The following is a 27,827-nucleotide window of genomic DNA, read 5'->3' on the forward strand; positions in this document are numbered from 1 at the left end:
CATGGGGAGTGCCTATTTGGTGACGATCTGGACAAATATATCCAAAAGAGTTTGGGGGGAAGAGTGCGCTTCTACCAGTTAGGAGAAGTAAACTTCCTTTTAAGGTGTCTAACACTCAGGTTCCCAGTACTTCCAATCCCAGGCAGTTTAGATGGCCTCAGCCATCTGGATCTAGTGCCAAGCCTTCGGGTCAAGGGCAAGAGAAACCCTGGGCCCAGAGGCCTACCAAGCCTAGCACTAAATCTACCTTGTGAAGGAATGCCCCCACTCAATCGGGTGGGGGGAAGGCTGCTACAGTTCTTGTAGGCGTGCGTGGAAATGGTTCAGGACAACTGGGTTATTTCCACAGTCTCGCAGGGGTACAAACTAGAATTTCAGGTATTTTCTCATCTTTGGTTTGTAAGGTCAAACATACCTGCAGATCCTCTAAATAGAAGATTTTCTTTCTGGCTCTGGACCATCTGAGGTCTCAAGCAGTGATTACAGAAGTTCCAGATGATGAGAAATTCAGGGGTTTTTACTCAAACCTTTTTGTAGTCCCCAAGCCAAACGGAGATGTGAGACCTATTCTGGATCTCAAAGCTCTGAACCAATTCTTAAACATTCGCACATCCTGGATAGAGTCAATTCTATCCGTCATGGCCTCTCGGCAAGGAGTAGAATTTCTAGCATCCATAGACATCCAAGGATGTATACCTTCACGTGCCAATTTTTCAGGCCCATCAAAGGTTTTTGCGGTGGAAGACTGTCATTTTCAGTTCATGGCTTTGCCCTTTGGGCTAGCCATGGCTCCACGTGTGTTCACAAAAACCCTAGCTCCAGTATTGGCTATTTTAAGGTCTCAAGGGATAGCAGTGGCAGGATACCTGGACGATCTAATACTTAAATGCCGTTTGGCTTCTACTCTAAGAAAGAATGTGTTCCGGGCAGTTCAGTTCTTAGAACATCTGGGTTGGATTCTGAATTTGGCAAAGTAGGCATTGCAGCCAGTTCAGAGCCTAGAGTATCTGGGTTTCCTTGTGGACACAGTACAGGCAAAGGTGTTTTTTCCGCCAAGAAAGGTGGTAGCCCTGAAGGATCTAGCTCAGATCAGAAGAGGGATAAAGTATCCTTCTGTACGTCTTTGTATGAGGTTGCCAGGGAAGATGGTGTCCTCATTCGAAAGCAGTTCCTTATGCCCAATTCCATTCCAGACCTTTACGGAACCACATTCTGTCAGCCTGGAGCAAAAAGATCCAGGCCCTAGATTGTCGCATGTCTATAGTACCGAGGGTACGTCAGAGTCTTGGTTGGTAGCCAGGAATTTGGAAAGCTGGAAATCCTTTCTTCCAGTAATCTGGAAGGTAGTGACTACAGATGCCAGCCTCTCTGGCTTGGGAGCCGTTCTGGAGGAAGCCACTGTCCAAGGGAAATGGTCCTGGTTGGAAAGGAACTTCCCCATTAATATCCTAGAAATCAGAGCGGTTTGTCGGGCATTAAGGTATTGGACTCCCAGTCTTTGGGGTTTCCCAGTCAGGGTACAATCTGATAATGCCACAGCTGTGGCCTATATCAACTATCGCGGGGGGGGGGGGGGTTTACCAGGGCTCCAAGAGTTGGTTATCCCAGAAGGAGGTGGGTTACAACCTATCCTGGGTGGAGAAATTTGTTCATGCCTGTTGGAGGTTTTCACTCCAGTAATAGAGAACTGGCAGGCAGACTTTCTGAGTCGTCATCAGATGTTACCCAGGTAATGGTCCTTACATCCCGAGATCTTTGCAATAATTTGTCAACGATGGGGGGGTGTCCCGGACATAGATCTGTTGGCATCCAGGTTCAACAACAAGTTGGACAAATTTGTGTCCAGGACCAGGGATCTGCTCACAATTGGAGTGGATGCCTTTGTGACTCCCTAGGAACAGTTCTCCCTGATCTACACCTTTCCCCCGTTCTGCTGCTGCCACGACTTCTGCACAGGATTCAGGAAGAAGGGAAACCAGTAATCCTGGTGGCTTCAGCTTGGCCCAGAAGGATTTGGTATGTGCAAATTCTACGGTTGGCGATGGGAGGGCCATGGGTTCTCCCACTGTGTCTGGATCTGCTCTCTCAGGGTCCAATATTCCACCCTGCTTTACAATCTCTAAATTTGACGGTTTGGCTGTTAAAGCCTGAGTTTTGAGGGAGCGGGGTATATCTGGTCCTGCAGTCTTTACCGGGATAAATGCTAGGAAACCAGTCTCTAGGGGCATTTATTAGAGTCTGGAAGTCTTACATTTCTTGGTGTGAGGCCAGGAAGTGGCATCCCCATAATATATTATCAGCCTTCTTTAAAGTAGGGGTAGATGTGAAGCTAGCCTTGGGCGCAAAGGTCAAATTTCAGCCTTGTCAGTCTTTTTTCAAAGACCGTTTTGCATACCTTAGTCTGAGCCTTTATACAAGGGGAGCTACGTATGCTTCCGCCAGTTAGGCCACCGTTGTGTCCTTTGGGATTTAAATTTGGTCCTGGAGGTTCTACAGAAAAAGCCTTTTGAGCCCATTCGGCATATTCCTCTGGTTCTTTTGACCAGAAAGTTAGTCTTTTTGGTTGCAGTAACATCAGCTAAAAGGGTATCGGAGTTAGCGGCTCTTTCTTGTAAGGAGCCATTTTTGATCTTGCATCAAGATAGGGTGATTTTACTTCCACAGCCAGGGTTTTTGCCCAAGGTGGTGTCCCCTTTTCATCTCAATCAGGACATTATACTGCCTTCCTTCTTTCCAAACCCTCAAACAGCAGAGGAAAAGTTGTTACATTCTCTTAATGTAGTACGGTACATGCATTTAAGGTCTGTTTGAAAGATGTCAGCTCAGATTCGGAAGACCGACCTTTTGTTCGTGCTGCCAGAAGGGCCCAGGTAAGGGCTGGAAACCTCCTAGGTCTACAATTGCTCAGTGGATTCGCCAGGTCATTATCCAGGCGTATGGTTTAAAGGGGAAGGTTGCACCCTTTCCGGTAAAGGCACATTCTACCAGAAGAGTAGCTTCTTGGGCAGTTCGCCATCAAGCTTCTATGGCTCAGATATGCAGGATCGCTACTTGGTCTTTAGTACATACAATCACTAGATTCTATCAGGTGGATGTTAGGAGCTGGGAGGATTTTGCATTCAGCCGCATTGTGCTGCAGGCAGCTATGTAGATCTTTTCGGTCTGATGGCGGTGTTTGTTTTTAGTGTCCCCTCTCCCCTCAAGTGCATTGCTTTGGGACATACCAGATAGTAATTATTATGGCTGTGTCCCGTGATGTACAATAAAGAAAATTGGATTTTTCCTACAGCTTAGCTGTAAAATCTTTTTCTTGGAGTACATCATGGGACACAGAGGTCCCTCTCTTGTCTGGGATGTTTATAGATTGCTACAAAACTAAGGTACTTCCTGTATGGGAGGGGTTATATAGAGAGGGACTTCCTGTCTTTTTTGGTTGCCAATATCCATTCACGTATAGGTGGCCTATAACCCAGATAGTAATTATTATGGCTGCTCTGTGTCCCGTGATGTACTCCAGGAAAAGGGCTTTGCAGGTAAGCTGTAGGACAAATCCAATTTTAGTAGAGTAGGGGAAGGCTAGAACTCCTGTCCGATTTTTATTTCCGTCTTTGTACCTGTTGCAGATGTTCCCTCACTTCTTGTCTGGTAAATCCGTTGTCAGCAGGACGCAGAAAAGATTTCTTTCTCAAACGGAGCGCTGGATAGCAGTACAAAACCCAACAGGGGTTCTAATCCTTTTCCACTCTCTTCAAACCTAGAAAAAACGCTTTTGGCTTGACACTTTTAGATTGAGGTAACATTGTATTCTTTCATGTACAGTAGTCTTTACAGGAAACTGACACTTTGCGCTCTTTATGCCTGTTTATTTTCCAATAAAATTATAATTTGTTTCCATTGTTCCTTTTTTAGGGCACCTATGCACTTGTTGAGTTTGTGAATAGAGAAAGTATTAATTCACTTCTTGCTGCTACCAAAATTCCGGAGGATGAAGATACCTGTGTTGTGCCATTTAAATCTAGATTTATTAAAATCAAGTCACAAGAATTGGATCAGAATTTGGTCAGCTGCTCCCCACAGGCTTCTGTTTCGGTGACCCAGTTATTAAAGAAACTATGTGCAGCTAAAAATGTAAGTTGATAATGTGTTGCATCAAATATTGGCTCTAAAATGATTTTACGTTTTTTTTTTTTTTTTCTTTCTGGCTCCCAGGGAAGCCAGAGTGATCAACTGTGCAGATAGAGATTTAAAAGATTTTTTTTACTTTCTGCTCTAAAACGCATTCAATATAAAAATGTAAAAAATCGAATTTCTTCAATCTTCACAGTATCTGAGCAACACAAACCAAAAACACTATGTAAAGCAGAGCTCCACCCAAAAGGGGGAGCCCCCTTGTTTTCTTCCTTCCTCCTCTTCTGCCACATTTGGCACCATTCGGGGAGGAGCGAATCCTGTCAAAACCAGGTTCCCGCTCCCACTTCAGGGTAATATCGTAGCAATCGTTGTGTGGCTTTATAAACAATGATTGGCTAACAGGGATGTCAATCAATAGGTCCAGCGGCATTTTTATTATAACTGATCACTGTAATAATGTCACTGGTCCCCAAAAAGTGTCAGTTATGCCTCGTTTCCACTGAGCAGATCGGTTCGGGTCGGTTCGGTACGGTACGCTAATTTAAGTGTTTCCATTGTGAAAGTGGCCCATACAACCGAACCAAACCGCACCATTCCTGGTCCTGCTTCAGATGTAGGGCCATAGGAAATGGAACGGTTCGGTTAGGGTGGAGCTACTGGCGTCACACAATAGATTCCACTGATTGGCGGACAGGAAAACTTCAATGCTCACGTCAAATGAAAGAGCAAAACAAATACCTCATTTGGTGTAAACCCCGCATGGTCCCTGGTGGCCCGACTTGCAGTGGAAACGCTCACCTGAATAGACCGGACCATTCTAACTCTTCCAAACTGTACCGACCCGAACCGTTCTGCTCAGTGGAAATAAGGCATTAGATGTGTGATTTGTCCCCTGCAATGTCGCAGTCCCGCTAAAAATAATAAATAAAAATTCCTTAAAAATATCACCTCCTTTGCAGACTTTGTAACGTTTGCGCAAACTAATCAATTTCCGCCTATTGGGATTTTTTTTACCAAAAATATGTAGCAGAATACAAATTGGCCTAAATTGATGAAAACATTTTTTTTTTTTTTTTTTTTTTTTATTGGCTGTGTTTTATACTAGAAAGCAAAAAGTATTTATTTTTCTTTTTTTTTTTAATTGTCCTTTTTTTATTGCGCACAAAATAAAAACCGCAGAGGTTCTCCTCAAATACCACAAAAAGAAAGCTCTATTTGTGGGAAGAAAAGGACATAATTTTTTTTAGGGTACAGCGTCGCACGACCGAGCAATTGTCAGTTAAAGTAACGCACTGTCGTATCGCAAAAAATGGCCTGGTCATTTAGGGGGTAAAGCCTTCGGTCCAGAAGTGGTAAAATAACTTTTTTTTTTGTTTAGAACAGATTACTTCCATCCTTGACTTCTTTACTTGTAGGCACCATGGAGAAATTTCTCCTTTAAAGTGAAAATAAATCCTTTGTTATTTTAAGCACATTCAGCAGCTGATTTAGTTGCTTACCGAGTATACAGCTTCTTCATCCTTTAATCCTTGCCTGTGTTCCTGTTAAAGCTGGTGCCTCCACCGGTACCCCCGTTTTCCTGTTTCAGGGTGGCTCTTTTCTCCTACAACATCCTAGGCAGCCTTGCATGCAGGGACTAGAGATGTCTGTCTCTACACTGAAGCACACTGCCCCATAGCCTAGGATGATAAGGCATCCCCCTACTTCTCCTTTTTGTAATCTGACTGACTGAGACTGCACTGTCCATTGTTAACCCCTTCCTTTAAAGAACAGAAGTTCAGGGAAGCAGCACTGCTAAAGCAAGCATCAGCACTGAAAGTGCTGGCATAAGAATTTTTTTTTTTTAAAGATATGTTTATTCATTTTATAAAACAGATTACACAACACTAGCAGAACGCATTGTGCAATGTACAAACAACACGAAAAAAGAAACAAAAAAAAAAAAAAACGACCCCATCAATAAACAATTTCTCTCTCCACTCCTCTCCCCTGCAAGGTTATCCTATGTGCAGTTTACAGTCATTGATTACATAGAATGTACACAACTTCGCCTACATTTTCACCATAAGCAAGCATGCCATTTGTCAAAGTGTGACGTATAGGTAGTGATGTATAAACAAATTTTTATACTCGTGGCAATTCAGGAGTAAGGGTCAGAGGACAGGCAATCCACTGATCCCATATTTTGTGAAATGTTTTATTTCTTTTCCTATTCTCAAAGGTAAGCTTATATAGTGGAAGTGAGTCATTGACCAGTTTTAACCGGCATAAGAATTTTAACCAATAGTTTACTGGGGAACGTTTGTTTTATTGTGCTCAGTATGTTAAGCTAATAAACACTGAGGGTTTAATGCTATGCCAGGCTGGTGAGGAGGCGGGAGCAGCTGGCTCAGGCTCTCAGCAGGGCATAGAAAGGCTGAGCAAGCTGCCGTTCAAGCAGCTTGGTGGAGCCCGACCTTATTGTCAGGATCCCTACAGAGCCTGGACAGGCTGTGTAATGACAGCAGGCTTTAGTTGGCTAAATCTGGGTCACAGGGTTGCAGACATAAGTGCCCTCCTGTGGCCCAGAAAAGGGGTATGGCCAAAAAAGCTTTGGTCATACTTATTTTCATAGATTTTGTCCATTTGCAACACTGCTTTCAGTAAAAGTCTATTGACAGAACTGTCCTTTGACAACTGGCTGTGAACAAGGCTGTATGTCGAAACGCGTCAGCAGTTTTCAATCTTGCCCTTAAATAATGAAGATTTTCATGGGATTCTGGAGCTGCCAGCTACAGCTTTCTTGGAGCAGAACTGTCTTTATCTTAATGTCATATTTTTTATAGTTGCTGCCTGCTTACACTGATTTCTTGTATGTTTTGCTGTCAATCAGATTGAGGATCAAGCACATATAATCTTAGATGAACTTCAGTTAACAGAAGAAAGTATCAGACTTCGTTACCTTGTCAGCTCTTTAGTCCGTGACGTTGCCACTGCCTACTTCCCTGAAGCCACTGTTCATCTCTATGGCTCCAGTGTCAATTCCTTTGGAAAGATGGGATGTGACTTGGACCTGTTCCTCAATTTGGATAGTATAAAAGATGTGACTGGAAAGGTAAGTGCAGTTTTGGTTTGATATTGACATACTTGTCGTCATTCATAGTTCTGTTTGCTTAAAGCTAAAATCCAGGCAATCCGTTAGATAGTAGTTAAATACATAGGTAATGTAATGGGTTAACGTACCATGGTATTTGTAGTTATGTTCAGCCAGTCTTGTTACCTTGCATCCCTTCAAGACAGCACATCAAGGTTCTGTGCTGACTTCACAACAAGCTAGCAATACAGTCTGGTCCAGGATCCACCCTGATCTTGGTTGGGGAAAAAAGCATAGCATGCTGATAAGGGAATCCCTCTGTTCTCCCATCTAGTAAGCCTGTTCAATCAGTGACTGGTAGCACTGTCCAAAGCAAAGGATCAACAATTGGCTTGCTAAGGGGATCACAGGAAATTAATATCAAGACAGATTCCAGTACTTTTGTTTCCTCTAAAGTACAGTACATTCAGTGATTTACTTATGCAACATTTCTGGATCTTCAGTCTGCCTAGAATTCAGCTTTGATGTTAGTACTGTTGGGTATTTACCCTAGTGACCAACCAAACGATGGTATTGCCAGGATAGCTGCATGCTACTGTACATAACGGATATCTAAACCCAAGAATATATTGCAGCTCACTAGTCCTTTCATGTGGTTGCTGTATTTATTTTTTGGCTATTTACATATTCTACAAGTATATAAAAAAAATGCCTGTTGACCTTGCCAGAAGTATCCTCATTACCTTAAATTGTTACTAAACCCACACCAGTAAAATCAGTGTGTGTGTGTGTGCAGTAAAGCATGCTTGTTATACTCACTGTGGAACCTAAGGATCTAACCCTCCACATTGTGTAAAAAGGCTGTTTGATTCCTTCTTCTATGACCCTCCCCTTTTACTGTCCCCAATCCATCTCCTTATAGTACAGAGACTTGGGGGAACTCTGCACATGCTCATTTTGGTGTGTATTGCTAGAAAGGTGTTTTTTCTTTTTTTTGGGGGGGGGGGGTGCAGGTGATCAGCACAGGGCCAGTTAGCACTGTCCAGGCAGAGGGCCAGGGGTCTTGCAGCCACATTGTATAGTCAGAAGAGAAAGAAAACTCCTCCTACAAACTTGAAAAGGTTTGTAAAGTCTTGTTTTTTTTTTCCCTATAAAAATAACAGATATTATACTTACCTGCTCTGCTGCAGTAGATTTGCACAGAACAGCCCAGATCCTCCTTTTCTTGGGTCCTTCTTCTGTGCTCCTAAGCCCCTCCCTCCTATTCAGTGCCCCAACAGCAAGCAGCCTGCTATGGGGGCACCCGAGCTGAGTCACAGCTCCCTGTGTCCATTCAGACACGGAGCCCTGACTTGGCCATGCCCCCTCTGTCTCCTGATTGGCAGCAGCGGCAGCTAATCAGGGGGGAGAATCTCGGATACACTCGTGTTTATCACTGGACAGAGAGCGACCTCAGGTAAATGTTAGAGGGGCTGAGGGGGGCCTTTGCACAAAGAAGGTTTTTTACCCTAATGCATAGAATGCATTAAGATAAAAAGCCTTCTGACTTTACAAGGCTTTTAAACTAGACATTGATAGAAGTCACAAGACTGCTATATACAGTGCTTTGCGAAAGTATTCGGCCCCCTTGAACTTTACGACCTTTTGCCACATTTCAGGCTTCAAAAATAAAGATATAAAACTGTAATTTTTTGTGAAGAATCAACAAGTGGGACACAATCATGAAGTGGAACAAAATTTATTAGATATTTCAAACTTTTTTAACAAAAAACTGAAAAATTGGGCGTGCAAAATTATTCAGCCCCCCTTAAGTTAATACTTTGTAGCGCCACCTTTTGCTGCGATTACAGCTGTAAGTCGCTTGGGGTATGTCTCTATCAGTTTTGCACATCGAGAGACTGAAAATTTTGCCCATTCCTCCTTGCAAAACAGCTCGAGCTCAGTGAGGTTGGATGGAGAGCTTTGTGAACAGCAGTTTTTAGTTTTCTTTTCCACAGATTCTCTATTGGATCCAGGTCTGGACTTTGACTTGGCCATTGTAAAATAAAGTATGTGATTTTATGATACCCAGTGCCTGCAAAGTGCATGTTTCTTTTTTCACAATTTTTAACACCTGGATATGTTTATTTGTGAACCATTCCATTGTAGATTTTGCTTTATGTTTTGGATCATTGTCTTGTTGGAAGACAAATCTCCGTCCCAGTCTCAGGTCTTTTGCAGACTCCATCAGGTTTTCTTCCAGAATGGTCCTGTATTTGGCTCCATCCACCTTCCCATCAATTTTAACCATCTTCCCTGTCCCTGCTTAAGAAAAGCAGGCCCAAACCATGATGCTGCCACCACCATGTTTGACAGTGGGGATGGTGTGTTCAGGGTGATGAGCTGTGCTGCTTTTACGCCAAACATAACGTTTTGCATTGTTGCCAAAAAGTTTGATTTTGGTTTCATCTGACCAGAGCACCTTCTTCCACATGTGTGGTGTGTCTCCCAGGTGGCTTGTGGCAAACTTTAAACGACACTTTTTATGGATATCTTTAAGAAATGGCTTTCTTCTTGCCACTCTTCCATAAAGACCAGATTTATGCAGTATACAACTGATTGTTGTCCTATGGACAGAGTCTCCCACCTCAGCTGTAGATCTCTGCAGTTCATCCAGAGTGATCATGGGCCTCTTTGCTGCATCTCTGATCAGTCTTCTCCTTGTATGAGCTGAAAGTTTAGAGGGACGGCCAGGTCTTCGTAGATTTGCAGTGGTCTGATACTCCTTCAATTTCAATATTATCCCTTGCACAGTGCTCCTTGGGATGTTTAAAGCTTGGGAAATCTTTTTGTATCCAAATCCAGCTTTAAACTTCTCCACAACAGTATCTCGGACCTGCCTGGGGTGTTCCTTGTTCTTCATGATGCTCTCTGCACTTTAAACGGACCTCTGAGCCTATCACAGTGCAGGTGCATTTATACGGAGACTTGATTACACACAGGTGGATTCTATTTATCATCATTCGTCATTTAGGTCAACATTGGATCATTCAGAGATCCTCACTGAACTTCTGGAGAGAGTTTGCTGCACTGAAAGTAAAGGTGCTGAATAATTTTGTACGCCCAATTTTTCAGTTTTTTATTTGTTAACAAAGTTTGAAATATCCAATAAATTTTGTTCCACTTCATGATTGTGTCCCACTTGTTGTCGATTCTTCACAAAAAATTACAGTTTTATATCTTTATGTTTGAAGCCTGAAATGTGGCAAAAAGTCGCAAAGTTCAAGGGGGGCGAATACTTTTGCAAGGCACTGTAACTGCTGATGAGAAAAGGCATTTAGCAGTTTATATTTACTAAAATAATTGCGTTTCCATGTTCTGTGTACTGTGGGAGACCAAATATAATGAATGCAGGGACCTGGATTTAGTAACACTTTAACTGATGTTAGCTTTCCCAGCTATCCTCTGTGAACTACAAATCAACTTATTCCTATGTAATGAGGATGAAAACAGATGTTTGTAGTCCAAACCAGGAGAGCAGCCTAGGGTGGCAACACTGCTTCCTCATAGATACAGATCAGACTGTTCAACAGAAGATACCGTAAAACTCTGGAGATGCCATTTTAACCACCTAAACTCTGAAAGGTTTTTCACTCTTCATGATCAGACCATGTTTTGCAATTTGGCACTGTGCTACTTTAACTGGCGATTGCGCGGTCATGTAACACAGTACCTTAATACCTTGGTTTGCGAGCATAATTTGTTCCGGAAGCACTCGTGTATCAAAGCAAATTTCCCCATAAGAAAGAATGTAAACTCAGATGATTCGTTCCACAACCATTCACATAAAAACGATTACGGCAATACAAAATACAGTATAAGGTGTACTGTAAAAATAAAACAAATTAACCTGCACTTCAAAATACAGTACTATACGGTATAAAATTAACCGTACTGTAAAAATAAAACCCCTTAACCTGCACTTTGCGGGACCCCTCCATATAGTAGTATGACCAGGCTCCCAATCCACAGTTCCTTTAAAAATAAAAAACAGTACACTCGCAATGTTAAGGATTCTGGTGCAATTCCAAAGCCGCTGGTATATATGTACTGTACATTAAAGCCGCTGGTGTACAGTTTACAGTTCTTTTATAGCGCTTCTTGCTAGGGATGCACCGAAATGAAAATTCTGGACCGAAACCGAAACCGAAAATGCAGGAAGCCCTTGGCCGAAAACCGAAACCGAAACTGACTTTTTCCCCCCAAATTATTTTAAAATAGATAGAACAGGGGCATACGACAGAAACAGGCAGCGATGTACACCTGTAGCTAGTATGCAGTATATGTACTGTGATGGGTTGGCAAGTGGTTAATTTAATTACCAATGATATTTGTATTATGCAGCATGAGGGGGTTAATGTATTGCCACTGCTGATCACTGATGCATTAGTGACCGACCAGTGGCAGTTAATTAACCCCTTTGTGCTGCATTAGTACAACCAGTATCAGTGTTAATTAACACTGGTTGCACTGATACTGGTTGCACTAATGCAGCACAAAGGGGTTAATTAAGTGCCACTGGTCGGTCACTAATGCATCAGTGACCAGCAGTGACAATACATTAGCCCCCTCATGCTTCATAATACAAATACCATTGGTAACCTCACCTCAGCCCCCCCACCTCAATGATGCAATGTCCTTACTTGTCAGCACCTCTCTGCTCCTCCCGTCCCCTTCCTTTCAAAAATGCCGCCTCCCGGTGATGTCACTACTACGGCTCTGTGTATGTCACCAGGACAGAAAGTCAGGGAAATTTCCCCAACAGTAATAAGGTTTTAAAACAAGGTGTGAATATAGCTCTGAGGTGCATCCTAATCACACTAGCAGCGCTCCAATGAATTCTTAAGGAGAATCGTATACAACCACTACAATACATATATAAAATACATTCAGTATTTTATATATGTATTGTAGTGGTCGTATACGATTCTCCTTAAGAATTCATTGGAGCGCTGTTAGTGTGATTAGGATGCACCTCAGAGCTATATTCACACCTTGTTTTAAATTTATTCTATTTATAGCAGCTGCTATCTTATTTGTCAGCTTTAAGCTAGCGCTGGGTGAGTGGGCAGTTTTTTAATTACTTACTCTTTTTTGTACAAGTAATAAGGTTTTGTTGGAGTAAGGCTTTAACATACAGTGCCTTTTTCACAGATTTGATGTATGTTACAAAGTGTATACAATGTGTATCTGCAGTCAAATCTTAACAAGAGAGAGAGACTGTTACAAAGTGTTTCTGAGAGAGAGAGAATGTTACGTTTTGACTGCAGAAACACTTTGTAACATTCCATTTCAGAGAGAGAGAGAGAGAGACTGACTCTAGGCTGTGATTTATAATCCGTTCTAACTAGACGCTACAGCAGCAGACATCCACATTACCTTCTTCTACAGCGAACGGCACATGGAAGGGAGGAGGTGGGTGCAACAATTCAGCATTAGGCGCGGAGGAGGATAAGATCCTTTGCATTATAAGTCCCTCTCCCCCGAGCCGTCTAGCGACCACTGTAGCTCACAATGAAGCCCCAGTGTAACCAGCATAGGATCGCAGCAGTCAGCAGCACACATACCCGCAAATGACAGGGAAGTGAAGGACTCGCTTTTAACTGATATCAGCATACATTTTCGGCATCCTTAACCCCCTATCGGCCGAAATTGGATACTCACATTTTCGGCCGAAATTATCGGTGGCCGAAATTTCGGTGCACCTCTACTTCTTGCATAACTCAGATACTCGGAAACTGTTCACTTCCGGGTGCTCCGAACGCACGTTACGTCCGCCCACCCAGCTGGGAGTGTCCCCGAGTGTCTCCGAGTTCTGCAGGAAGTGCTGGGAGCCACCAGCGCTCCTGGACTTCTGGCCACATACAGAACTGTATACTGTACACCAGCGGCTTTGGAATTGAACCATACTCCTTAACATTGTGAGTGTAATTCTATTTTTTTAAAGCGGTAGTATACTCAGCACTTCGATATCTCTAAATCCAATGTAAGCCAGTAACATGTCATTTGCAATAATATAGCCTGTAAATAAGGTATTACAAATGTTCCTTACATTAGTTATTTTTTTCCGTTCGGGTCTGTATTTTCTCCTGTTCGGCACCGCCATCCTTGCTTTGGTTTCTGTCTCCTGAGCACTGCAGTATTTCCGCCCACATTAGGAGTAGTGTTCGAAAATCCCGCGCATGCGCAGTGGCCATCTTCTTCTCTCTCCACTAGAACTCCCCTGTGACGTAGCAAGTCACATGGGGTAGTGGAGAATTTTCTGCATAGGGACGGTGTGAGTCTCGCGTGAGCTCGGGGCTGACGTCCAGCACAGGAAATGACGCAGCCCCCCGCATAGACCCTGCATTATTCCGGCAGCATCATTAGCTTGCCGGAAAATCAGGGTAAACTGAGCATGTGCGGGTAACGTCATTGACAAGAACGAGCAAAATATAAACAGAACGGCAGAAGTGACAGGCAAAAGAAAAGGTTAGAGATGTCATACGGGCAGATATGATTTATATTGTGAAAAGTACCTAAAATGAGTATACTACCGCTTTAACATTAAAACTACTGCTTGTATATCAAGACAGCGCTCGCAAATCAAGGCAACATCTAAAAAAAGAACTTTTCTCTTCTTTCAAAAATCTCATAAACGCGTTACTCGTAAACCAAGGTTTTACTATATGTTTTGCTTGATAAACTCTTCCTTGTAACCTTTTATTTGTAAATCTTATCCAGAAAATAATAAAAAATGTGGAAGAAAAGGGCTTTTATTTGGTGGTATTTGATCACCACTGGGTTTTTTTTCCTGTGTATAAACAAAGAATAAAATTTTCGAGGAAAAAAAAAGTTTTATACTTTTATAAAAAAAAAAATATCCATTAAAATCTAATTTTGTCATGAATTTAGGCCAAAATGTATTCTGCTATATGTCTTTGGAAAAGGAATACCAATAAGTGTATATTAATTGGTTTGTGTGAAAGTTATAGAGCCTACAACTATGGTGATGGTATGTGTATGCATATATATTTATATTTGAAAATTAATCAATTCTGGTGTACAGACGGCCTATAATTTCTTGAGGCCTTTAAAATTCCAGGAAACTACAAATGACCCCTTCTTGTAAAGTAGACAGCCTGGTGCATTTAGTAAGAGGCATGGCAAGTTTTTTTGAAGTTGTAATTTTTTTTCTCAAGTTTTTGGAAAATAAAGAAATTCATTTTCTCTTTCGTTTCTTTGACAGACACAGCGCCTGGTCTTCTTAGCCATTGGTTTATACTGCCCCCTACAGGAGTAGGACACTAGGCAGAAAAAAAGCTGGGATCTCTGGTCCTGGAAATTTTTTCTTTTTAGATCAAATTTATTTATTTTTTTCCTGTGAGATCTACAATCAACTATTTGACTCGGCGACGGGCTGGATAATCTAGATCCAGTGGTCACCCCAGTCTGGCCAGCGAGCGCGCGCAGGCCTCAGCTGTGCTCTAGATTGGTCGTGACATAGCCCCACTGGACAGGGGCTCGTTTGCAAGTTAAATGCCTCGCGAGGTCTCATACGACCGGGTCCCGGCCTGAGTCGCAGCGTTCCTCCTGGCCGACAGCCCCCCATTTCGATGGAGAGGAGGTTCTGTCTGGAGCATAACAAAGGAAAAATGGATGGTACAACGTAGGTTGTCCAAACATATATTGTGGCGGACATTCAAGGCACACGCTGAGTAAGCACACTTATATTATTTAAAATAATTGTGTTTATTAAGAAAGTTTAAAAAAACATACAACGAAAATTATTTAAATGAACATTAACATGAATATGCTTTTCTATACATTCAAGAAGTAGTATACAAACATTGTTGACATGGTGAGGGTTACAGTTGTTTATACAAATCTGATAAGGTCAACGCGTTTCGCATTTACGCTTCCTCAGGACCTCAGATAGTTGAGTAACCTCTTGATAGAAAGACAGAAAATATGTCATATATTACTTTTTCATATATATATATGTATAGATGTATCCATTTACAGTATTTCATATAGATTAGTTACATATGCATGTATATTACTGTATGATCACGCGGACATAAAAAGAGTGAATAGACCCACCTCCTCACACAACAGTGTATCATACTGGTCGACCGGGGGCTAGACTCGATGGAAGGGGCCACCTCGGACCATAACCACCTAAATTGGTAAGTTTATCAGATGACATTATATGAAATTATTTTTTAGAGTTAATTTTAACATATACTGTGTATGATATTCTATGATAATTCATAATTACCTTTTGAAGAGTATTGATGAATATAGGGAGAGATAGGACGGCTGGGTGGAGGATAGTATGTAGATCAATTGGGCTTGTTCCACCTGAATGTGAACAATATATTTATATTCACATTCTAGTGAATTTTTGATATTTGTGGTATAATATATTTTTTTCTTTCATTTCGCCACAATGAAGTACATGAATATATATATCTAATCCCATTCTGCAGAGTAGACATATCACACCAAGATAAAGAATAAAAGAAGAAATGAGAAAAGAAAGCGGAATTAGGAAGAAAGGGGAAAGGGGTGGGAAAAGAATACAGAAGAAAGGGGGGGAGGCAAAAGGAGGGGGGGGAAGACTAGGGAAATGGGGTGAACTTAAGAGAAAAGAGGACATGAAAGGTGTGACAGGGAAGGATGCAGAGATAAACAAAGAAAACTGTGAGGATAGGGTAATTAGGAGAACAAGATGAAAAAAGGTGTGTATATGTATAGTTACAGATATATGATACAACATATATTTTATATTCTTTGTCTCCATGTACTTCAGGGCAAAAGAAATACAAGGGATATCTGGTATTTAGTGAGTACTTACATTTTAAATTGTATTCTTATGTTTAGGGATGTCTTAGTAATGGATTATCTCGATGGCTTGTTGTTAAGGGAGACCCAGATAGGTCAGCGTCCAGCTGGCAAGCAGCGACACGATCCCCTCACACTGAAGACAGGAGATAGAGATAAGGTGTATAGGTATTGCCTATGTTACCACATAATACAGACTGTGCTCGAGTATGCAGCATATTACAGCTTTCTTTGTGCGGAAACAACAATGTACTTACATCCAGCTACGTCCTCAGCTCATATCCCAGCCGCCATACCTTTTTCCCTGGTGGTTTCATGGTCTATATAGGTCCCTCACACCGGCTGCTAATCAGCACAGGTGTTTGACGTCGGCCGCGGCGCACCGGAAGTGCGTCATCGGTCTCCGCCGGAAATGATGTTAAACCGGAACACATCTCCTATCGGAAGTGGGAGGAGCCCCAGAGAGGCGTTGTTGGTGAGCACTCAGTTGTTTCCGCACAAAGAAAGCTGTAATATGCTGCATACTCGAGCACAGTCTGTATTATGTGGTAACATAGGCAATACCTATACACCTTATCTCTATCTCCTGTCTTCAGTGTGAGGGGATCGTGTCGCTGCTTGCCAGCTGGACGCTGACCTATCTGGGTCTCCCTTAACAACAAGCCATCGAGATAATCCATTACTAAGACATCCCTAAACATAAGAATACAAGTCAAAATGTAAGTACTCACTAAATACCAGATATCCCTTGTATTTCTTTTGCCCTGAAGTACATGGAGACAAAGAATATAAAATATATGTTGTATCATATATCTGTAACTATACATATACACACCTTTTTTCATCTTGTTCTCCTAATTACCCTATCCTCACAGTTTTCTTTGTCTATCTCTGCATCCTTCCCTGTCACACCTTTCATGTCCTCTTTTCTCTTAAGTTCACCCCATTTCCCTAGTCTCCCCCCTTTCTTCTGTATTCTTTTCCCACCCCTTTCCCCTTTCTTCCTAATTCCGCTTTCTTTTCTCATTTCGTCTTTTATTCTTTATCTTGGTGTGATATGTCTACTCTGCAGAATGGGATTAGATATATATATTCATGTACTTCATTGTGGCGAAATGAAAGAAAAAATATATTATACCACAAATATCAAAAATTCACTAGAATGTGAATATAAATATATTGTTCACATTCAGGTGGAACAAGCCCAATTGATCTACATACTATCCTCCACCCAGCCGTCCTATCTCTCCCTATATTCATCAATACTCTTCAAAAGGTAATTATGAATTATCATAGAATATCATACACAGTATATGTTAAAATTAACTCTAAAAAAGAATTTCATATAATGTCATCTGATAAACTTACCAATTTAGGTGGTTATGGTCCGAGGTGGCCCCTTCCATCGAGTTTAGCCCCCGGTCGACCAGTATGATACACTGTTGTGTGAGGAGGTGGGTCTATTCACTCTTTTTATGTCCGCGTGATCATACAGTAATATACATGCATATGTAACTAATCTATATGAAATACTGTAAATGGATACATCTATACATATATATATGAAAAAGTAATATATGACATATTTTCTGTCTTTCTATCAAGAGGTTACTCAACTATCTGAGGTCCTGAGGAAGCGTAAATGCGAAACGCGTTGACCTTATCAGATTTGTATAAACAACTGTAACCCTCACCATGTCAACAATGTTTGTATACTACTTCTTGAATGTATAGAAAAGCATATTCATGTTAATGTTCATTTAAATAATTTTCGTTGTATGTTTTTTTAAACTTTCTTAATAAACACAATTATTTTAAATAATATAAGTGTGCTTACTCAGCGTGTGCCTTGAAAGTCCGCCACAATATATGTTTGGACAACCTACGTTGTACCATCCATTTTTCCTTTGTTATGTAATATTAGGATTATGGCACCTAAGGGGCAGCTCCCAATCTGTATCTTCTGTCTGGAGCAGTGCCCGCTTGGTTCCTTGTATGGAAAGTAACTGTCCCATCTCTCTCCCTGAAGGGTTTTGGGGTGGACATGGGCCCCTCCATAGGACGGTCAGACACCTGGGTTCCCCTCCTTCCTGTTAGGCACACCCCTCGTCAGTCTGGTGGCCCCTGTGGGCCATCTCGCCCCCCCCTCCTCCTCCTTCATGGACGCTGGGGTTGTGAGGTGGCCTGGTTCACTGCCGAGGGTAGAGGCAGGGTGCTGTGCTGGCAATGGAGCGGTAGGGTGCATTTTCTGAGGCCTAGGAATCCCTCCTGGGTCCCTAGGAGCATTTGTGAGGCCGCCATTTTCTTGTAGCCTGTGTGCTTTATGCACGGTGGCCATGTTTGTGTAGTCCGGTGGCCATTTTCTGGTAGTTTGTCATTGAAAATAGTGGTGGCCATGACAATGGAGCCTTCTGGGCGGCGATTTTGCCTTTCCTTAGCTAGAGTGCTCCTTCCTCTGGACAAACTCCAGAAACTGCAGGCTGTAATTTGTCTCCTCCTGTCCAGCAGATGGTAATACCTCCGGACTTGCATGCAGGTTCTGGGCCTGAGGGTGTCTACCTTTGAGGCGGTTTTGGTTTCACAGTTCCATACGAGGTCCCTGCAAGGGAGATTCTGGCCAAATGGGACAAGAATCCGCAGTCTCTTGACAATCCGATCCGGGTGAGCCGTGATATGAAAGAGTTCCTAATATCGTGGCTTCGTTCTCCTACACTTCAGCTGGGCAAATCCTTCCTCCCCTCATATTGGACAGTGGTCGCCACCAATGCCAGCCTGTCCGGCTGTAGAGGCGTCCTCGGCAAAACTTCTGCTCAGGTGATCTGGACACTGGAAGAGTCCAGACAACCAATCAATGTCTTGTTACTCAGAGCGATCATACTGCCTGGAACATTGAAGGAATCATCTTCAGGGATGTCCGTTGCGCATTCAATCAGACAGTGCCACGGCCGTGGCTTATGTCAATCGCCAAGGCGGCACAAGAACTGTCCTGGCGGCTCTGGGGGTAGCCGGCATTCTAAGGTGGGCAGAACGGTTCATTCCAGCCCTCTCCGCCATACACATTCCTGGGGTTGAAAACTGACAGGCGGATTACCTCAGTCGGCAAGCACTGGACCATGGGGAGTGGTCCCTTCATCCAGAGATTTTTTCACCAGTTGTGTCTCTGGTGGGGCATAGCTAAAGTGGATCTGTTGGCGTCCGGGCTCAAAAGAAATGTACAGAGGTTTGTGGCTCGGTTACGGGATTTTCTTGCGGATGCCCGCTCTCAAGGCCCCGTGGGGTCATTATCGTCTGATTTACGCCTTTCCTCCTCTCAAGCTTCTGCCAAGACGGCTACGCAGGATTGAGGCAGAAGGGTTTACGGTCATCTCAGTGGCCCCGGACTGGCCTCGCCGGGCTTGGTACACCGATCTGGTGCGGCTGGTCGACGGCGTTCCTTGGAAGCTTCCTCTCAGGGAGGATCTTCTGTCCCAAGGACCAATATTCCATCTTGCTTTACAGTCGCTGGCTTTGACGGCTTGGCTGTTGAATGTCAGGTGCTGATGGATGGAGGTTTGTCTGAGTTGGTGATTCCAACACTGTTGAAAGCTAGGAAATCTACTTCTAGTAAGATCTACCATCGTACATGGAAGACGTATATTGCGTGGTGTGAGTATCTTGGGATTCTTCCCCCCTATTTTTTCGGTGGCTCAATTCTTGACCTTCCTTCAAAGGGGGGTTGAGCAGAAACTGGCCTTGAGTACTATCAGGTGTCGGCCTTAGCGGTCTTCTTTCATTGGCCCTTGGCCACATACTCCTTGGTGCATACTTTTCTTCAGGGAGTTAGGCACTTGACCCCTCCAGTGGGGTCTCTGTTGCCGCCTTGGGACTTCAATTTCGTGCTGTCAGTCCTCCAGAAGCCTCCTTTTGAGAATCTTCGGGAGAATGCCCTGCTTACGCTGTCTTAGAAGGTGACCTTTTTTGGTGGCTTTCACCTCTGCACCCAGGGTGTTGGAATTGGCGGCATTACCCTGTCGTTCACCTTACTTGGTGGTTCACAGAGATAGGGTGGTCCTTCGCCCCTGTCTGTCGTTCCTTCCTCAGGTTGTCTCTGACTTTCATTTGAATGAAGGTATTGTGTTGCCTTCCCTGTGTCCCAGGCATAGACATCTGAAGGAAATTGCTTTGCATGCCTTGGATGTGGTCCGGGCAATTGGGGTGTACCTGGCAGCTACGGAGTCTTTTAGGAAGTCAGACTCACTATTTGTGCTTACGGATGGGCCTCGGAAAGGGTTGTCCGCTTCCTCTGAGGCCATTTCCAGATGGATCAAGCAGACAGCAATTCAAGGGTCAGGTTCCCCCTTTCCCTGTCAAGGCCCACTCTACTCGGCCATTCTGTGCCACCTGGGCCTTATGTCATCAGGCTTTATTGATGCAGGTTTGCAAGGCAGCCACCTGGTCGTCTTGTGTACAAAGTTCTGTAAAGTGGATGCTACCTTTTGGCCGCAAGGTTTTGTAGGCTCCTGTTTAGAGGACCTGGTCCTCTTTGAGGGTGTATTGTTTTTTTCAGGTGTGCTCCAGTTGTTTTGGTTGAGCTCTCCTGTTTACCTGGTTGGCTATAGTTTAGCCTTGGGATTTTCTTTTCACTTTTCCGACCCCTCATGTTTAACACTGCTTTGGGACGTCCCGATGCTTAAGAAGATCAGAAGCTGTGTCCGTCAATGAACGAAAGAAAATGGGTTTTTTGACTAACTGTAAAATCCATTTCTCTGATGTTCATTGATGGACACAGCACCCTCCCCTATTTGGAGTTGTAATTCTTCTGACACAGCTTGTAACAAAACTGAGTACCTATAGCAGAGAGAGGGAGTATACCCCCTGGGACTGCCCATAGGTTTAGTCAGACCTTTTTTCTGCCTAATGTCCTAATGTCTCCTGTAGGGGCAGTATAAACCAATGGTTAAGAAGATCAGGGGCTGTGTTTGTCAATTAACACCAGAAAAATGTATGTTACGGTAAGTCAAAAATCCCTTTTTTTTTTTTTTGTGTTTTTTCTTTCACAATTTATTTTATTATAATAACTGTCACCAGCGCAGAACAGTGTCATAATGTGACTGGTGTGGCGGCGATCAGGGACACTGACTGGTGACAGTCATGTATGTCTTGTATGTGTTGTCAATTGCACTTGTACACATTGCGCTTTGCATGTGAACAGTGCATGGAGAAAATACTAGATAGGATCTTGAATGGTGCTGCTTCGAACCATTTACTTTATTAGTTTTATACAACTTATAGTTGTGGGAACACTATAAGGTGTTTGCAGCAGCTCATTTAATTGATTCACACAATAAGAGTGATAGCAGGGGAGTATAATTTATTATTTAGATAGGATTTTGCTGCCAACAATGTGGTTAAATGCATTAACCCTAATGGTATAGAAACCTGTGCTGCCTAAAATACTTGGTCGTTACTGACTTTCTTTTTTGAAAATGCTAGTCCTCTTGCAGATTCAAATGCTTTATTGCCTCCGTCAGTGGCTCACAAAAAAGTATGCAGATAAAAAAATTCTTAACTTGAGGCCATTGACCTCCAGACAACGCCTTCGGCAAGGACAGCAACTGCATTTCTATCACAACAAGTTCTCTTCAGCACGTGTGAACTTTACAACATTTTTTTATGTTTTCCTCATGGATTATCGTTATGTTTCTGTCAGGCTGCTGGTTCAATCGTCACAGAGTACTGGATGAGACGGGTTTCCTCTGGCAGAGTAGTCCAGCAGAAGGTTCTTTCTGTCATTGGTGAATGTATAGAAAGCTTTGGCCCTGGCTGCACAGAAATGCAAAAAATTCTGAGTGCGCGCTGTCCTCTGGTACGCTTTTACCACCAGCCCACGGGTCTTCACTGTGACCTCACTGCAGACAACAGGTAAGCTTGTTGTATTGTTTATTTCTTTGATTAATCTTTTGATTTACAGTCTTGGTAGGACAAAATCCTGGAGCTGGGTAGACACTTGACGAAGAGAAGTCCACTTCAGACACCATGGCGAAGTGCTGTGATTAGACACAGTGAGATGATGTGCCCATGACTGACGCAGCTTCGTCTTGTAGTGTTTCCTATTATATGGAGACAGCTGGCAAGAGTTGGGCAATGTGCGTGTAAAACTGGCATCTCCACCTGAAATGACAAATTTTTCTGATCTGCCTATTCTGAGTTTGTTTGTCAGGGACAGCTGGGTAGCCTAATCAGTTTCATAAGGAGGTCAGCAATTACAACCTCCCAGCCAAGCACATGAGCAGTGGGGAAGCAGTAGGTAGCAGCTCATAAAAATTAGTGCAGAACTGCCTGCCAGAGGGGCCAGCTGATCTGAGGTCTTTAGAATTGGCAGTATAGAAACGATTAGAAGGGTATGAGGGGAAGGGTTCAACGCTTTTTTGGCTTTACTTCTATGGATCACGACACTGTGCACATCATTCTGCACTCCAGTGACAGGTTTTCAGCCTTCTAAAGCCTACTGTTGGGTGACATCACTCAGCTACTCCAGGCTCTAGAAAGATTGCAGACTTTAGTCAGGATACACCCAGATGCCTGGGACAGCAGCTGGCTCAGCCTCTCAGTGAGCTGCTGTGAGACTGCGCTAGCCTCTCTCATCCCCTCCACAGCCATGTGCTCCAGTGAGTGTTGGAGGGGCAGAGCAGTCACCAGCTCTCTATTCACTTAGAAATTGAGAGCAAAGTGATCAGCAGTCTTTGATCGCTCAGTTCTCTGTCTTAGAAGCAGCGAGGGACAGATTTGGCATTCACCTAGGTGAGCATAATTTTTTTTGTCTTCTTTTTAGAACCCCATACTTCTCTTTTATCAAACTGGATTGTGTAGTGTGTGTGTGTGTGTGTGTGTGTGTGTGTGTGTGTGTGTGTGTGTGTGTATATATATATATATATATATATATATATATATATATATATATATATATATATATATATACACACACACACACACACACACAGTATCTCACAAGTGAGTACACCCCTCACATTTTTGTAAATATATCTTTTCATGTGACAACAGTGAAGAAATTACACTTTGCTACAATGTAAAGTAGTGAGTGTACAGCTTGTATAACAGTGTAAATTTGCTGTCCCCTCAAAATAACTCAACACACAGCCATTAATGTCTAAATCGCTGGCAACAAAAGTGAGTACACCCCTAAGTGAAAATGTCCAAATTGGAGCCGTTTTCCCTTCCTGGTGTCATGTGACTTGTTAGGGTTACAAGGTCTCAGGTGTGAATGGGGTGCAGGTGTGTTAAATTTGGTGTTATCGCTCTCTCTCATACTGGTCACTGGAAGTTGAACATGGCACCTCATGGCAAAGAACTCTCTGGGGATCTGAAAAACAGAAGTGTTTCTCTTCATAAAGATGGCCTAGGTTATAAGACGATTGTCAAGACCCTTAAACTGAGCTGCAGCACAGTGGCCAAGACCATACAGCACTTTAACATGACAGGTTCCAACAGTCCTCGCCATGGTCGACTAAAGAGATCGAGTGCAAGTGCTCAGCATCATATCCAGAGGTTGTCTTTGGGAAATAGACGTGTGAGTGCTGCTAGCATTGCTGCAGAGGTTGAAGGGGTGGGGGGTCAGTCTGTCAGTGCTCGGACCATACGCCGCACACTGCATCAAATTGGTCTGCATGGCTGTTGTCCCAGAAGGAAGTCTCTTCTAAAGATGATGCACAAGAAAGCCTGCAAACAGTTTGCTGAAGACAAGCAGACTAAGGACACCCCTCCTGAGTACACCCCTCACATTTATGTAAATATTTTATATCTTTTCATGTGACAACACTGAAGAAATGACACTTTGCTACAATGTAAAGTAGTGAGTGTACAGCTTGTATAACAGCGTGATATTGCTGTCCCCTCAAAATAACTCAACACACAGCCATTAATGTCTAAACCGCTGGCAACAAAAGTGAGTACACCCCTAAGGGAAAATGTCCAAATTGGACCCAAAATGTCAATATTTTGTGTGGCCACTATTATTTTCCAGCACTGCCTTAACCCTCTTGGGCATGGAGTTCACCAGAGCTTAACAAGTTGCCACTGGAGTCCTCTTCCACTCCTCCATTACAACATCATGGAGCTGGTGGATGTTAAGAGACCTTGCGCTCCTCCACCTTCCATTTGAGGATGCCCCACAGATGCTCAATAGGGCTTAGGCTTGGAGACATGCTTGGCCAGTCCAGTGCCTTTACCCTCAGCTTCTTTAGTAAGGCAGTGGTCGTCTTGGAGCTGTGTTTGGGGTTTTTATCATGTTGGAATACTGCCCTGCGGCCAAGTCCCTGAAGGGAGGGGATCATGCTCTGCTTCAGTATGTCACAGTACATGTTGGCATTCATGGTTCCCTCAAAGAACTGTAGCTCCCCAGTTCCAGCAGCACTCATGCATCCCCAGACCATGACACTCCCACCACCATGCTTGACTGTAGGCAACACACGCTTGTCTTTGTACTCCTCACCTGGTTGCCGCCACACATGCTTGACACCATCTGAACCAAATAAGTTTATCTTGGTCTCATCAGACCACAGGACATGGTTCCAGTAATCTATGTCCTTAGTCTGCTTATCTTCAGCAAACTGTTTGCGGGCTTTCTTGTGCATCACCTTTAGAAGAACTTCCTTCTGGGATGACAGCCATGCAAACCAATTTGATGCAGTGTGCAGAGTATGGTTTAAGCACTGACAGGCTGACCCCCCACCCCTTCAACCTCTGCGGCAATGCTGGCAGCACTCATACGTCTATTTCCCAAAGACAACCTCCGGATTTGACGCTGAGTTTGTGCACTCAACTTCTTTGTTCGACCATGGTGAGGTCTGTTCTGAGTGGAACCTGTCCTGTTAAACCGCTGTATGGTCTTGGCCACTGTGCTGCAGCTCAATTTCAAGGTCTTTTCAATCTTCTTCTATCCTATGCTATCTTTATGTAGAGCAACAATAATTTTTTTCAGATCCTCAGAGAGCTCTTTGCCATGAGGTGCCATGTTGAACTTCCAGTGACCAGTATGAGAGAGTGAGAGCGATAACACCAAATTTAACACACCTGCTCCCCATTCACACCTGAGACCTTCTAACGAGTCACATGACACCAGGGAGGGAAAATGGCTAAATGGGGCCCAATTTGGACTTTTTTACTTAGGGGTGTAATCAAGTTTGTTGCCAGTGGTTTAGACATTAATGGCTGTGTGTTATTTTGTGGGAACAGCAAATTTACACTGTTATACAAGCTGTACACTTACTACTTTACATTGTAACAAAGTGTAATTTCTTCAGTGTTGTCACATGAAAAGATATCATAAAATATTTTACAAAAATGTGAGGGGTGTACTCACTTTTGTGAGATACTGTATATGTATAGTAGAATTTTACCTAAATCTTTGATTATCTGTCTAGCAGTAATAGACCAGTCATTTTTTCCTGGTATGTAAAATTTTTTAGACTGCCACCTCTAAATGCGGTATCTTTCAATGAACTAAAATATATACAGATAATCCTTGATGTCACCAGATTAATGGTTTGACAGTATTTTTGGAAGTGTTGTGCATCATGCAGTTTTGACCGTTTCCTTTTCAAATCGAGTGATCAGAGACTTTCAAAAATCTGAAAACACATGGCGGTGCATGTCAAATGACACACAATATGCCATGCATTTTAATTTGTTTATGGTGTGAACAAATCCTAAAACCATCAGCTGACTGCTAGGACTGGACTGAGGTAATCCAGGAAATGTATGTAGGTGGTAATATCTTGTATTGAGTAACTGTCTTTAATCCTGATTTTTCTTCTGTGATGTAGAATTGCGCTAAGAAGCTCAGAGCTTTTGTACATATTTGGGAACATTGATAGTCGAGTGCGACCTCTTGTCTTCACTTTGCGATGTTGGGCTCGTGTGCATGGGATCACAAGCTCTGTGTCTGGACACTGGATCACTAACTTCTCCCTCACCACGATGATCTTATTCTTCTTACAGAAGAGAAATCCACCTGTTATCCCAACTCTAGATCAGCTGAAGAATCTTGCAGGTAAAAAGAAAATATAATTATTGAAGAATGCCTTTACCACCAAGTTCTAGAACCTCAGTACTACTCTCAAATTTGACCAGTGTGATAGTTCTTTAAAGGCTAAGTTCACCTTTCTTAACCTGTTAACATTTTACACCCGTATTTGGGGCGTAACATGTTTAGCATGCACCCCGATCCCCCACTCTTTGGGGCAGGGGATACTCTCCCGGCACCCACTGTCACAATTTCAAACCAGTGTGGCCATGCAGGGCTCTGCTGTGTCATTCAGTCACAGTTTCCTGTGAATTAAAGAGTACAGGTACCGTCAGCCATTGCGTCTGACGGCTTGTTGTTCTCGGTGAACTGTGCAGGTGCTGGTGAGCTCTCTTGTAGTTAATTGATTTTCCTGCTTTCTCGTAACTGCCTGCTGGTATCAGAGGTACCAGCAGACCGCTATGAAAGTCTGCTGGAGCCTGACATTGCACCTGTGATCTATCGGTCACGGTCGCAATGTTCTGTAGGGCTCCTTTGAAAATAAATAATGCATTTTTTTTTTTTACCTGCAAAAAAAGCGCATTTATTATTTTATTTTTTTCTTCAAAAGGTAAACTTGTCCTTTAAAGAGACCCTGCTGCCAGAACATTTATTTCAACAAATCCTTGCTATTAAATTATACGTGCATTTGATGTAATTCATACATATAAAAGCCTCCTTTTGTATAGACTTCCTGAAAAAGATTATTTTAAGAGGGAAGGGGTGGAGGAGTTAGACTAGCACTGAGAATAATTAGGAGAGTAAGCAACCTTATAGAGGTGGAGATCTACCTTACCAACATGGAAGAAGTCAAAGATCACTGAGCACAGTGTCGCCTCCTCACACCCGATTTAAACCTCTAACTGCCGTACTACCGTGTCGCAATCATTTGCATTGCAACGGCAATCATGGGTTTAAATCAGGTGATGAGGAGGCAACATATCACCTCCTGTCAAACACACTCTGATCTGTTTTCAGAGGAGCAGCAGTGCCTGCTGCACTTGTAAATAAGCCCTTAGCTGCATTTGGCAGCTGCACCCTTAGGGCTCATTCACGCAAAGTTGGAGGGGGCTCAAACCTGTGTTTGAATCAGGGTTTTACCACCCCTTGTGGCAGCAGTCAAAGGAGAGTACACATGCCACAGCAGGAATTAAATCCCCTGTTGCTTTTGGTGGGTGCTACTACCTACCAATCACGACCCATTCAAGTAAATAGGGCTATTCTGCAAGTGCCCAAGGGGTTCAAATAGGTGGTAGGAAAGCAACACAATGCTGCCTGCTTTAACTCCTTGTTTGCTGTACTGCTCAAGGTTGCAGGGCATTTGTGAAGTGGCCTCATTCACTTGAATGGGTCATGCTTGGCAGGTGCAATACCCACCAAACGTGACAGGGTGTATAGATCTTGCTGCAACTGAGACACCCCTGGCCACTGCAGCAAAAGGGGGTGCTGTTGGGGTTTTACCACTCCCCAAACTACAAATGTAAATGAACCCTTACTGTTTTGAGCCCCCTATGAGGGTACTTTCACACTGATGTGCTGCAGTTTACCTGTAACGCGGGTGCAGTGCATCTGCAACTTTCCTGGGTTAGCTGCATTTGTGCCATAGACTTCTATAATATCCTGCAGGTGTGGTGCACTTTCTGAAAGCGCACCAAAATTCCTGCATTCAGAAAGTGCACCAAACCTGCAGGATATAAT

General features: G+C 43.1%; 1 protein-coding gene across 1 annotated transcript in view; it reads left to right on the top strand.

Annotated features, from left to right (window-relative positions):
• The window catches only part of MTPAP (mitochondrial poly(A) polymerase), a 71,566-nt gene that overhangs the window by 21,096 nt on the left and 22,643 nt on the right, over nucleotides 1-27,827 (top strand). The window contains exons 3-6 of the mRNA XM_082258509.1: nucleotides 3,910-4,128; nucleotides 7,004-7,225; nucleotides 21,759-21,970; nucleotides 25,891-26,117. Coding sequence (XP_082114635.1) covers nucleotides 3,910-4,128; nucleotides 7,004-7,225; nucleotides 21,759-21,970; nucleotides 25,891-26,117 — 880 coding nt within the window. The remainder of the gene's footprint in view (nucleotides 1-3,909; nucleotides 4,129-7,003; nucleotides 7,226-21,758; nucleotides 21,971-25,890; nucleotides 26,118-27,827) is intronic.

This window comes from Pelophylax lessonae (genome assembly GCF_965119305.1).
Source record: "Pelophylax lessonae genome assembly, chromosome: 5".
Classification (NCBI taxonomy): domain Eukaryota; kingdom Metazoa; phylum Chordata; class Amphibia; order Anura; family Ranidae; genus Pelophylax; species Pelophylax lessonae.